Source organism: Chlamydotis macqueenii, chromosome 4, assembly GCF_036417535.1.
Source record: "Chlamydotis macqueenii isolate bChlMac1 chromosome 4, bChlMac1.mat, whole genome shotgun sequence".
NCBI classification, from domain to species: domain Eukaryota; kingdom Metazoa; phylum Chordata; class Aves; order Otidiformes; family Otididae; genus Chlamydotis; species Chlamydotis macqueenii.
The window spans coordinates 26,141,136-26,155,389 of NC_141559.1; the positions used below are offsets into that span (position 1 = coordinate 26,141,136).

A 14,254-nucleotide genomic window follows, 5' to 3' on the forward strand; every position below is an offset into this window, starting at 1 on the left:
CTTTGTAAGAGGTAGAACACCAAACACCACAACCTTAGTCAACAAGTGGAACTCATTAAAATTACTATGCAATGCTGTTACACAGTTATTTGGGAATTATTTTATTAAAAATAAAATTACACTGAAGCAAAGCTTGAAGTAATTTTTAGAAATAAAGACATTTTCAGCATTCAGAAATAGCCATCCACTTACATAAACGTACATTTTCAGTAAGGCATTTGAGATGCTTCCTCTGCTAAAAAAAGGGAGGGGAAGGACACATTTACCAACAAGGGGAAGGATATAAACTGAATCTGCTACCAGTTTACTTACAGTTTACCAAAGATGGCAACACATTTTTAAAACCACAAACATTTCAGTGCTTTTATGCTATTGTTTAGCTACTTTCATGGCATCCTGTGAAAATTTCAGTGCATCTGGAAGGCATGAAAGGCAGGTCTTTATACTGTCATTTCCAACAGCATCTTGCATTCTGTCAGACATTGATATGGTTGCACCTTCAAATCAATATTTTCAGCTTGTCACACTACGCAGCATTTGATTACAGGTATCATCAAAAACCACATCTCAAAGTACTATTTGTAGAAGGATAATTTTCAAAGGATAAGTTTTCAAAGGTGACATTTTAAACTAAACCCAGCAGGCAAAACGAGCAGAAATACGTACAATTTCACATACTAGGGGACTGTGTGAATTGTGTTGCCTTTGGGATCTGTAAGAAGAAAAATACTAAAGTGCTTTTCAAATGTGTCCTCATTGACTATAAGGACAGGTATTTTATATACACGATCAATTGCACACCAACATAATTATGTTGCTTAAAGAGACATTTCAACAGAAAGATAAATATTATCAGCACTTAATTTTAACTTTGCAATTAAGCATGCGCTATTTTAAGAATTTCCAGACAGAAATCCCAACTGTACAGAATCCATTCACTGGAAACTACAGTTAAGGAAGTAAGTGCTTATTAGTCCAATACTGTCAGCTTTTAGTGCAAGATTACTTGGATTGGTACCAAACTCAACTTTTTATTGTGCTACAGGGTTTTCAAAAATTTCATACAAAGAAAAAATTTCACACAAGCATGGGGCTAACCTATAAAGTCAAAGGTTAGCCTATATAAGAACTGGAAGTTCTCACATAAACAGTGGGGTACCTGACAAAGCCAATACATTTTTCAGAAATTAAGGCACTCTGTTAATCAAAATAGGTAACAGAAAACCTTAATTTAAATCCAAAATAACTATCTTACAGTCTTTGCTAGGCACTACCTGGCTTTTAAAACTTGAAGTCACAAAGTGACAAAACCAGAGGTTCATTTAAAGCTGAAGAAAAAAAAAAATCCCTCTTCTTTTGCAATTTAGGTTTAGTTTCTGCTATGGAATACCCAATTCCACTTTACAATTCATTTCGCATTCCAGTCTTGCAAACTTGACATCAGGAAGACTGGAGATCTAGACAATACCCGCAGTGGTAGGTGGGGGGAAGGAGGAGGAATTTCCTTAAAAGAGTACGTATGTACTTATTTAATGTAATACGACATTCTGCTAGATCAAAAGCTGTATAAAGAGATTTAAGGATGATTAAGAACAACTATTTAAAGGTTAACTGTTACACGTCCCCCAAAAAATCGCTTTCAATGTCTGTGAGATCTTTCAAATAAAAGGCAAGATTGAGTGCCCCCTCCTGAAACACCTAATACACCGAATACCTAATCCTTGACAATTGGTTTGCTAGTGGTAAACAGTACTAAAATTTTGCATGTGAAAAGAGTAAGGTACTGATATACTAATATTGTATGAACTGTAAATCTTTTTATAGATCTTTTGGCATGGAAGATACCAAAATACTCAAACCTCAAGTTTGTCAGATTCCTCATGTTCCATGCCTAAATGTGTAAAACCTACATCTGTAGTGCTGTATTGATGCCGTATTTGAAGTTAGACTCCAGTTCCCAAAGCCAAACAGGTTGTGGCAGTACTGTCCACACAGCCTGTAAATGAAAAACCTGAGTGCAAGCCCCAACTTCAGGATTATGCACGTAAGAGTTTTCCCTGATGAGGGGGCTGTTGATCTCGTCCAGACTGCAGCCACTGCTGACATGGGGAAAACGGTGAATGCAAAGTGGCAGCACAGATGTCGTCTTGAATATCTTCTTGGCACCACAGAGAACAGACTTCTGCTGTTTCTTGTTAGAGAAATCTGCTCTCATTTATATTCTGCGATAAAACATCTGCATCCAGATGCTGCACACTCCTTTCATGTTAAGAGCATGGTATATTCAAGGATTCATTTGGCCTCCAAGCCTGGGTTTTTAGAGTTGGTACCTGCTTGTTTATAGTGAGCCCTGATAGTCAAGAACATTTGGATCCAGGAATCCAGACTGATTCGATCCAATCTACACCCATTCAATCCAATCTACTTGCAAGAAGAAATCCTCCAAGGTTACAAGAAGCGTCATTTAGTCACTTACAAAAAGTATTTGTCATTATTTAAGCTCAGTTATAATGTTTCTTTACACAGAAAACGCTAATACCCTCTCATTCATTAGTCCTTTTGGTATTAGATTATGTCCTTCACTCATTTGGTAAATTAAATGTTTATGTACTGCTTTTACCAAAATAAGAATTACTATTTGCTCAAGCATTAACAGATGTTTTGGACCATTCTCCCATAATTAACATTTGACAAACTGACAGTAATAGCTTGTAGACAGAGGGGCTAAGCCCAGCAAGTTTTAATATCAAATTGCAAACTATGCTGTCAGTTCATTTCTGGAATGCAACAGCTAACCAAAAAAAAAAATCTTCTCTTTCCAGAAGTGTAAATGGATCATTCTCACTGAATATGAAAGCCTATGCAGTTGGTGTTTTTCTGGAAAGGAAGTAACAAAATAAGCTGGAAACAAAATTAAGCTGGATTTTGTAAGCGCAGTATTTCTTTGTGTAATCTTTTTTTGATGTTATATCATTTCTTCAAAGCTATTATACTGAATGGACATGGAGCTAAAGTTAGACCAAATCTTCCCTCCATGGATGGTTTTGCAGCATTTTCAGGGTACAGAAAGGTAAAACTTTGCATTAGACTTGCAAAAATTAAGAACAGCTCCATTTTTGCCAACTGCTCTCCCATGCACACACGTTTACCTAAAGAACAGTTAGAAGAGACACATTACTGTTTTTATAGTGTTGGTCCATTTGTTAACACACATGCAATTCCTATGCTAGGATAGTCCAAATACAGAAAGGCTCAAGCTACTATTGAGCTTTGAACTCTGAAGCTTTGGTCTCCCACATTTGAGTCTAAGCCTTGCTCAGCTGTACTGCTTCATATTAACAGCATTTACCTCCTTAGCAAAAGCATTATCAAAGGACAATTCATCATTTCTCATTTCTGCCTGGCAACTGGAGACTTCAGGAACCCAACTCATTTTGCAAGCCACCAAGGGTAAAAATAAACCAAGTTCTGTAGCTGGTCCTACATGCAACTTTTACATTTCACGTCTCCAAGGCTCTCCACTGGAAATACCACCACCACCCCAACCAGCTACTGACTGTACGTGGATCTTACCCATTCCAAAAGGAATGAATGCCTCTTTCTTAATTAGCTGGCCATTTTCATCCAGAAATCTTGACGGCTGAAATTCATCTGGTTTCTCCCAAATGTTAGGATCTCTGTGTACTGACCACAAGTTGGGCACGATCACACTGCCCTTCGGAATAGTATATCCCTGCAGCACTTTAAACAAAAGCATAGAGACAGAAGATCTGACAAGCTGCTAGAAGTAAACACGGGAGACTTATACTACTAAAAAGATGACTAGAAGATGTCTAGATGACTAGAAATGCACTCTGCTGCATGGAAGTGCTGTGACCCAGTTTCTTCTTGTTCCTGTGCTGTCACAGAGCTCCACCACAGTGAAGGTGGAGGTAAGGAAGAGGGATGGGTTTTGAACTATTATCACAGGGTTTTGAAGTGACTTGTCTAATTTCAGATTGTTGCACCTCACTGTCCTGCAAATCAAAACATTTTTAAAAGCAGGTCAATTCAGTATTGGGTTTGAAAGCCAAGTATTGCTACCTCCCACTCACTGTAGCCAGTGTTCAGCTATGTTTATGAAAACATAGAGCCGACAAGATGACAAGGGAAAGGATATTTATAATTGTTTTCTGTAGATGTGGAGCTCAATGGTATAACGCTTTCAAGCTTTAGCAAACCAATTGCTCCAAATTTATGTTTTCAGACCTCTGTGTCACACGGCCAAAATCAACTCTGCTGTTTCAGGTACAAAGGTGGAGTCTCAGCTGCCAGCTACCACTAAGTATACCAGTCAACACAAGCTGACCTCTAGAAATCACTCTAAATTAGAAAACTTCTGGATCTTAGGTCAGACATGCTGCTTAAACAGAGGAGCATGTCAAGCCCACCTACCCTCTAGAGCATTTTACACACTTGAGTTACATGTCTAATACATAAATGAGGTCTTTGTAAATTTTCACTATATATCCCATCAGATCTTCATCCACAAAAGAAATAAGTCTCTACAAATGCTTACCAGCAGTTTCTGAGGCCATTCGAGGAATAGAAAGGGGAACAACTGCAGTCATCCTCTGCACTTCCATAATGGTTGCCTCTGTGAAAGGCATTTGAGCCTTGTGGGTAAGAGAGGGAACTTTGTCACGTCCTAGAACTGCTTCAATTTCTGCATGAACCTTTTCTATTCAAAGGTAGTAAGAAAAAAAAAAAAAAAGCACATGTATGAGAAGACAAAATCTCAACTTCATTTGCCTATGCTGCATTGTTTACATAGTTCTGTCAAAAAATACTACAAGAGATGTGATCCCTAGCTAAAATAACTATGCCAACATAAGCCTTAAGAATGGACTCTGTTAAGAACAAAACAACTGAGCACAATCTTGACAACTGTCAAGAGTAAAGCTACTGTGATGACAGACATTGCTAGCATTTCTGTATTGGAAAAGTACATGAAAAGTTCTGTTCCAGTTACAAATGTATTCATAATCTTAGCTTAAGAGTTTAACTATACAGTAACTGAATGGTGAAAACATCAAGCTTCTGACCTGCATAAAAAAAAAAAAAAGAACAAAAAGAGACTGCAGGCAGTGCATGCCTGAGCTGGCCTCTGTCCCTGGGGACATCCAGTTCTCAGAACTGGGAAAGGTGGTGAAGAGGTGGGAAAGCTTTTCATGCAACCGTTTTAAATACTTCATTCTGGAGCAGGAATTCTAGTGATGCTACTGCAAGCATTGAAGCCATTTAAGTTGCTCTTGCTATTTCCTACATTGAAATCTAAACTCAGCTATTTCCCAGATCCCTCAAAAGGGAGCAGATGCTCCTTCCCCCACACAGCCCTTCTGCAAAGGAGAAACGGAAGTTAATGAGCTTATCTCCCCTCGCATTCATGTAGGGCACAAAGTGTTAAAATATTTGTTTGCCCCTTTCATCTCACTAAAGGCTCAGGATGTACAGGATGATGCACCTTTTCTTCCAGGTAAATTGGAATCTGGCTACACAACAAAGGACAATCTTGAAAGAGGAGACCTCAAAATTAACCTTTAATTAAAAATAATAAAAGTCAGCTTTCATTTTTTATGCTTGACAGTCTGAATATTTTGTGGTTGTCCTGCTTGCCTCTTCCAAGATTCAGAACCCAGGCTTCTGATACTCTGAGTTTTTGCTCTTTTCTCTCCTTCGCACTGACTCAAGATTAAATAAAAGCTCAATGCAAAAAAAAGTTTCTGTTTTCAGAGCAGCACTCAGAAATACCGCACCGTGTTCAACAAACAATTGCTGCCACCTACTGGGTTCGCTAGGAAAACAAGTTCTCATAGAAGGAACACAGTAAAAAATACCTTGACAGCAAGAGATTTGTTAATGCTGTGGCTCTTGAGTACCTGCTTTGTGGGGTTTTGCTACTTTTTAAAATGACACATTATAGCCCTGTATTCAGGTATGCCTATCCACAGTAATTTAAACGAGTAAAGTTTTCAATATTAAAAAAAAAAATTAATGAGAGTGTCTCATGCCAAGTGTCACACCAGTATCTCACCCTGAACAAGACTTCTTAGGCATTTGTGAAGATACACAGAAATATACAGAAAGCAGCCAACTGCTACTCACATTACCAACTGCAAAAACGTAGACTTCAAGAGTTCTCTGCTAACAGCATGTTTTTGAACTGCTCCACTACATTTCATGTATTTAAAAATCTCACAGATCTTCAGAAGCCAAGGACCAAAACCAAGCCAGGGAACAGACTAAACCAAATACTCCCCATTGCCTCCCTGTATGCACATGCATATATATGCATACCCACTCTTCTATTTTTCCATGTAAAAAGCAGAACTGGCTTCTACAAACAAATACATTCTTTATTATTTTATTTCCCCTGATAGCCCTTCATTTACCTTTGCAGAAAGTGTCTGCAACATTTGCTACTGCTAAAAGTTATACAATTCAGATATTTCCTTTAGGGGATAAGAGAAGTATTTTTACCACCAAAAAAAAAAAAAAAAAAAAAAAAAGAAAGGAGACCCACACACCCATACATGGCTCCCAGGCAATCAGGATACATAAGAAATGGGACACTAGAAGTTTAGAGAATTACATTACATAGCTAAGTGATACACTCTGGACTACTGAGCTTACTCATATTGTTTGACAACAGTCACAGCATAAGGAAAGGGGAAATCAGAGAGAGGCAATAAAGCTGTCAGAGATCAGCCGAAGAGAGAAAACTGACTAGCACATGCATGTACAGTACCAGGCAACAGGGAAAGGGGTTAAAAAAAATGAAACACAAAACTCTTCTAGGTCTCATTTGTGTAATTTAGAATATATCTAATTCATGTAACTGCATCTCAAGTCAAGCAGTGATAACACACAACCATTAAAAATAGAAGAACAAGAAGAATTTTATTTTAAATTTGTCCCCAGTAGACTCTCTCTCCCGTATAAAGAACTATTGCCCTATTTTGCAATCTTTGCTTAACAATTTAGTTGACTGTGCAATAAACTATGATCTTGACCTATTTAAAGAGATTATTCCAGACAGATAGGTGCTGTAAACAAGTATCTATTTGCTTACTTGCAAAGCAGCTGCAGCACATGAAAACCTCAAAATCTCAAATACTTGATAAAAGTATTCCAGGTTTATACCCTTTAGATAACTTGAGGTTTACCTTTCTTCACTCCAGGTTAGCCATAAGTCTGGGCAAAGCAGTGGTCAGTTGGGGAAGTGTTTCACTACCACAAACTGAGGTAGAATTACCTAAGTAGAATCCGCCCATCCTGCCAAGGCTTCCAGTCCGCATATACCTGACAATCTTTCTAGTGGAAATCAGTTGCTACATAGGACCTTAGGAGAAGCTGCTAATAAATTAATAAATCAATTGCTTTATTCTTCTTAAGAAGAATTCAACCTTAAATTCAATCAATGTAAATTTGCTAAATGGTACTAAAGAAAATGCTGTCTTTGCAGCCACATGTAGCTTAACAAGACTCAGAATGGAAAAATATTTAACCAAAATCAATTTTAAGTCTTTAGTGATGAAGATTTATCCTAAGTTCTGAAATATAATTCTAGCAAGTACTATTTCAACGTTGTCACCTCTTCAACACCACTGGTATTTTTTATATCCACAAAAACCTACCAGCCATTTTCTAGAACTCTGTCACAAACAGTAACCAGATAATTGCACCATCAAATAATTTGGGTTGCAAGGAACCTCTGGAGCTCATCTGATCTGAACTCTTACTCAAAGCAAAGTAATCTTCCAAGTTAGATCCAACTCTGAGGGTAGATCAGACTACTGGGGGTCGATTAGACTACTAGGTCATACCCCACTGAGTTTTGAATACTTCCAAAGTCAGAGATTCCATTAACCCTCTTATTAACAATCTGTTGCATTCCTTGCTATCTTCATAGGGCATTTTTTTTTTCCTAGTAACTGGTTAGAATTTTCTTCTGCTGCCTCTCCTCCCTCCACTGCACATCTCAGAGGAGACCACCTCAATCTTCCGATCAGGTAGTTGTAGACAGCGTAAGATCTCCCCTTAGTCATCTTTTCCTAACACTGAATAAACCCAATTCCTTCTGCCTCTCCTTTGGGACAAGGTGCTCCATGTGTCTTTGTTCCCCTCTGTCATCACTAACTTACCCAACCCCCATGACCACTCCAGACTGATGAGGAGAGGCCTTGCAATGACATTGAGCAGTCGGCACTATGGACTTGTGCAAGTCCAATTTGCTTAAGCTGTCTCTAATCTGATCTTCCTCTACAGTGAGTAGTGTTTCACTTCCCCAGACTCTGCTGCTAGGCTGAAGAACCTCCCTGCTCAGGGAAGCATAAAAGCAGACCTTACCACTAATATATCACATATCTTATACCACTACTACAGGCCTGGAATGCCACAATTGCCAAAGCTTTTGAAACATGCTAACGTTCCCTGGAATTTCTTGGGAAAGTTGTCCCAAAACAGAAGAAATGCATAGGCTAAAGGGCCATTTAGATACTTAATATATAGCACTAACCTTGGGATCATCATAGCAGACTAGGATAGATGTCTGATTACATATCAACCTTTCAAATCATACACTCATGTACTATTTGGAGTACACATTTGGAGTGTACTATTTGCACTCCAAATGACTTCTCTACTGTCACTGTTTGCTTCTGTTTCTGAACATCCATCTAGAGCTTTACAGTCTGGAACGAAACACCTAAAATGAAAATAGTCCTACCTTGTACTTCTGGGTAGAGGGACATGTAAAGCAGGCACCACAGTAATGTGTTTGAAGTAGTGTCTGTGCCTGCGATGAAGAGGTCACCAATGATAAAAAATAGGTAGTCTTCATTAAAACTGCTCTCCTTGTTGTTCTTTTCTTCTTCTGCATGGATGAAGTACATATCAATGAAGTCCCTGGGATTTGCTGCATCCAGTGTATCCTTGTGCTGTGCAATTATTTTCTTCAGAAAAGCAGTAATATCTAATTCTGTTTTCCTAAGTTCCCAGAAAGGCCCGAAGGGAAGGTAGTACAGCCAAGGGCAGATATTGACCAGGATCATATAGCTGTTCACGCTTAGCTCTAGTGCGCGGGCCATGTTCTTCAGCATCGTCTTGAACTCAACATCTTCATAGTTAAAACGCCTGCCAAAGGCCATGGAACAGATAACATTGGACACTGCATTGCGAATGATCGGAAAGGGATTAAATGAATCTTTTCCATGCTTCAGCATTTCCTCCTTAATAAACTTCAGCTCCTCAATGATTTTAGGCTCTAAGCTGTGTCTTCCTACTCCAAAATGACGCAGTGTTGACAGAGAGAACTTCCTCTGTTGCTTCCAGACAGGGCCGTAAGGTGCAAAAATAACACCTGGAAGAGAAAGGGAGAGTCTGAAATCAAAATGCTGTATTTCCAATAAGAAGTAATTAGATAGGCCTGCAACCCAAGGGCCAGAAGAGAGGGAAATGATACATGGCAAGTCTGTCCCAACCACTGGGCTAGGAGCTAAAGGAAGAACACAAGGTCCTTTATAATAGCTTTGGGAAATCCTGTCCCTCCTTTTCTCAATCAGTGAAACAAACTTAACAGTTACATCAACAGTTTTATTAGTCTTTGCAAGACATGAATAGCGTAGAAAAGGTACTGTAGATGCTTTGCTACAAATGTTAACAATTTTGTAGGAACTTTTACTCTGGGACATACATTAGCTATAGCCTTTTCTCCTCAATGTCCTGAGACACAAATTCCTTATCTGAGGCAGAACAGAAGACAGTAAAACACAAACTAGTTTGCATTTCTTTTCCCCTTCATGTTATACAAACTTCTCCATACTGGTTGTGTGTGTACATATTTCTATTACAAGCAAGGTTTTTCTTTAATTTATAATCCAAATACAGGATATGTATGCTGCAAATAAACTGGGAAGGTAAAGACAGGTTCAGAGCCACTTGGCAAAAATCTGCTTGATTTGCATCTCAAAAGTTTTGATGCCTCTAGGCATGTGTTCTGTATTATTGTGTCATTATGAAACACCACTTAAATCCCTTAGCTTCAAGTATAAATATTGCTCATCTACAAAGAGAAACATCTCTTTTGTTGAATTAACAGACCACACCAAAGATACTGCAGCGTAACAAAATACATAACCTGCTATTTCTAATGTACTCCATGGTTAACCTGAGAAAGTTTAAAGTCATCAAAACACGGGCTAGTTCTGCTTTCGTTATTCTAGTAAAGTCACACCACATCTGTTTTTTCTGGAAATAAAAAATTACTTTATAAAATCAATTCTTTTGTCAACTGCAAATCTTAATGTTAAATTTAAAAGAAAGAGAAATTACCACAAGAAAATAGTAACAGAAAGAGGTACCGTGTTTCAGTACTTAACATTACCTACATTTCTATTACAACTTAATGTTCATAGCCCCTAATGCAAGAAGGGGAAAAAACAAATAAGAAATCTATAGCTAGAAACAGGTACCTGTAGATATGTAAACAAGGTAACTGTACTGAGAAGGGTCTGCAATCCCAAAGGTATAGATAGTTCAGTGTAACATAAAGCTAGTAATCTTTCTAGACAGATTTTCTAATTACATTATCTACTCATAGCAGTAACAACAGACAAAAGAATAAAAACACATCACTTACTTAGTTTCAAAAGCCCTAAACAAAACGAGCAGAACATTATGAAGAGTCAGAACCAGCTGAGAATCAGCTGAACTTCATCTTCTTTGCATGAAAACATTCCTTAGGAAATCTATTCAAATGTCTACTCCCTGGCACTTTAAAAACTGAAACAAAAATGTTTCAGATTCTCTTTCTCAAGTAATGTTTCCTGGTAGCACCGGTGTCCTCAAGTAGGGTAGGTGAAAAAACAGGCTTACATGGGGCTGAATCTGGCAAAGAACCAATTCAGATTTTCAGGGTTTGTGGCTGGGGTGGGGAAGAAACATGGATTTCTTGGAACAAAACAGTATGTTATCACTATTGCTATCCCACAACGAATATCTCCAAAACAGACTACACAACCACAATCTCCTCTCCTTTCTGTCACCAGAAAAATTAGTTTTACGATGCAAATATCTTCATAAAAGAAAAAAAGACCTATTGTCTTGAATGTAAAGATGACTCTCCTCGTCACACAGGAAAGCTAACACCAGCAACAAACTTGCTGCACTCAAGAGAGTCTCTCCAGTAGTCCTGCACAGGGCACGGCTACACGGCATGATGTCTTCCGAAGTCCCGAAACCCCAAACTACTGCAGAATACTAATAATTGATTTGCAAACTGGTAAAGAATAACATAGGAGACAGGTTAATGATGAAGGAGAGCTTAAAGTTAGAATAATAAAGATTAGAGAAGAAAGAAAACTTCTAACAGGATTACTGCCAGGCAATAATAATGGAATAGTACTTCAGTGTTGTCAAAGAAAATCTCTGCATGACCTGAAAAGTCAAGGTACCCAGCACAGACAGCTGTATTCTTAACACCACCACCACAAAACCAAAAAGACCCTGAAGAAAATACAATAATAAATTCTGAAGCAACAAGAACCCAGAATAACCAGAACTTTGTGCTCTTTATAGACAGCTAATTTCTATGAACTGATAATGAATACCTTTCAATACAATCAACAAAGCAACAAACACAGAAAAACAGGAAGTTTATTCTCCCTTTTCACAGGAAAAATTAATCCTGATGAGAAGTAAGTTCTGGCAAAAGCTAATTCTCCACCCCTTCCCCTCCTCAGTTTCTCAGTGCTTGCTTTAGTGTTGCTGCAATATTGGGAACGATGACAAACACAGAACTCATGACATTTAACAACATTTAACTTCTGCATTGTTTGATGTTCACATCTGGATGTGCACAGGGCAGGACTATAAAGGCAGACAACCACTCAAGCTCCATCCACTCTAGAGCTTGAGTCTTTGCTACGTCTCATAGCTACAGAATACAAAAATGCTTTACATTTACACCAGAAGTTTGTTTACAGAACAAAGATGTAGGAATCTGAAATGGACACTTACTGCCTCCAAGTATTCCAGCATTGTAGCACTGAAGTCATGAGTGGTAGATCTGAAGCTACACGATCATCTCGCTTCTATAGTTTCTTTTTTTAGTACATATGAACACAACTGTAACTGCCCTGATCCGTAACAAAGTCTCACCCATGAACTCCCGAAACTATGTGCGAGAGGCTCCCATACCAAACTTAAGAGGCCTCCAGTTTGAGTCGTAACCCATCAAACTTCCTCCATGAACCTCACACATTAAGAAATACTTGTTAGCCCAGAGCTCTTATGGACAATATCTGAAAACTGAGGTTAGAGATTTACATTGCACCTGTAGCTTTAAAAAAAAAAAAGAAAACACAAAGCTTTCAGAAAACATGTATCGTTCATCTCGTACCCCACTGGTTCTGCAGCAGCTGCCTTCCCAGTAGCACAAATCCAGCATCACAGAGGTTCAGTCATCTCCTACATGCCACCACTAAACCCAAACCACCCCACTGAGAGCAGCTGTGACTTCCGGCGGCTCTTGGAGAACCTCCTCGTGCAGGGGCCAGGCAGGCCCACACTGTCCATATTCACTGACTTTCCCCTTGAGTCTTCAAAATACACTACCCCTGCAGTTCACTCTACAATATTCTCACATTTGTGGCAATTCAACTTGTTGCATCAACTAACATAAGCAATATGTAACAGCTTGGTACATTTTATGGGCAACTGGGCAATCCTTGCGTAACAGTCCTCGTGCCCGAGCGCACGCATATTTTAATAAATATGATCTAGGTCTCTCACTTTCCTCTTATTTTTACTGGGGTAATTCTGGTACAGTAAAAAACTGAAGAGAAAAAATTTCAGGCACTTAACCAATAGATTAATCTTGCCTCAGGAAAAAAAAAAATATAAACAAGTTTCATAATACAGTTAGCACATTAACAAGCCTACTGGGCTACCCTCTAAGCTGAAAAAGGAAGGGTAGTTTTCCACAAATACTGAGGTCTGTAATGGGCCTAAAGACTAAACATGAAGAAACTCCAGCTGTGATACTGCCATCGCGTGTTTAAACTCCCCATGCCCTTTTTTTTTTTGCAAAAGCTAGTAAACTCTCCTTTGACCTATTAAAAAAACCAAACCAAAACAAATATGCTCAGTAGGTTTTGACAAGCAGAACAACGCATCTGCAAACATCCCAGCAGCAGCAGCAGCTCGCACACAGGCTGCGCCACTCTGGGACCCCACAGAAGCCTGCCCTTAGCCATCGTTACCTTGGTGAGAACGGGGGAAGCGCGCAATTATTTCACGCCAAAGTATTCGAAATTTCTTCTCCTGATACAACGAAAATCAGAAAGCCCCTAGGTGACTGACCAGCTGTTGCTTAAATCCCTGCACGAAGACCATTCCCTTTGCTGCAAGCAGAGGTAACGAGATCGGGCCTTTCAGCCGCCGCCCGTTGCGCGGGCCACGGCGCAGGGAAGCCCACCGGGACGCCGCGCATTCACCCAGAGCCGGGCGAGTTTCTCTGCAGGCCCGCTGTCACCCGCATGGCAAGGGACACACGTGATGAGCCAAAAAGCAAGCAGACGGCTCAGTCTGTAATTCACAACAGTTATTTACAAATGTCACCGCAGCAGCCACCAAGCCGAATGGCTCCCGCCCAATATCCTCGGCCCGGCAGCTGAGGAAGCGTGCAGCCCGCCATCCCCGTCGGGGCGGGGGCTGCACCGCCGGGCCCGGCAGCCGCACCCCCCCCACCACCCCCCATTCCGGGGGGACCCTTACCCTTTTTGTGGGTGATCATGAGGACGATGGGGACGGAGGGGCGGTCGCTGAACACCTCCGCCTTCTGCACCAGCGCCTCCCGCACCGCCCCGAAGGTGTTGAGGACGATGAAGGGGCGGCTGCCCACAAAGAGGCGGAAGACGCTGCCGTACATCTTGGTGAGGCCGGTGAGGAAGACGTGGGGGGAGAAGGCGGGGGAGCCCCCGCCGCCGCCCCGCACCTCCACCGCCCACCTCCTCAGCAGCGGCGGCGGCAGCAGGGCGAAAGCGAAGTTGCCAACCAGCGGCCAGGGCGCCGGGCCCGGCGGCAGCCCCGGCGGCGTCCGCGGCCGCCGCAGCAGCCAGTAGCAGCCCAGCCAGCACAGGGCCGCCAGCAGCAGCTCGGTGGCGGTGGGGGCCCGCAGGAGCCACGACCAAGCGGCCGCGTCGGCCGCCGCCAT

General features: G+C 40.6%; 1 protein-coding gene across 1 annotated transcript; it reads right to left on the bottom strand.

Moving 5' to 3' along the window:
* Nucleotides 1–72: 72 nt before the first annotated feature.
* On the bottom strand, nt 73–14,254 carry CYP2U1 (cytochrome P450 family 2 subfamily U member 1). The gene is made up of 5 exons (XM_086747290.1): nt 13,816–14,254; nt 8,768–9,400; nt 4,559–4,720; nt 3,574–3,741; nt 73–3,149 (listed from the first exon to the last, which is right to left on the bottom strand). The coding sequence occupies exons 1-5, from the start codon at nt 14,252–14,254 to the stop codon at nt 2,971–2,973; spliced, it is 1,581 nt and encodes a 526-aa protein (XP_086603416.1). The 3' UTR covers nt 73–2,970.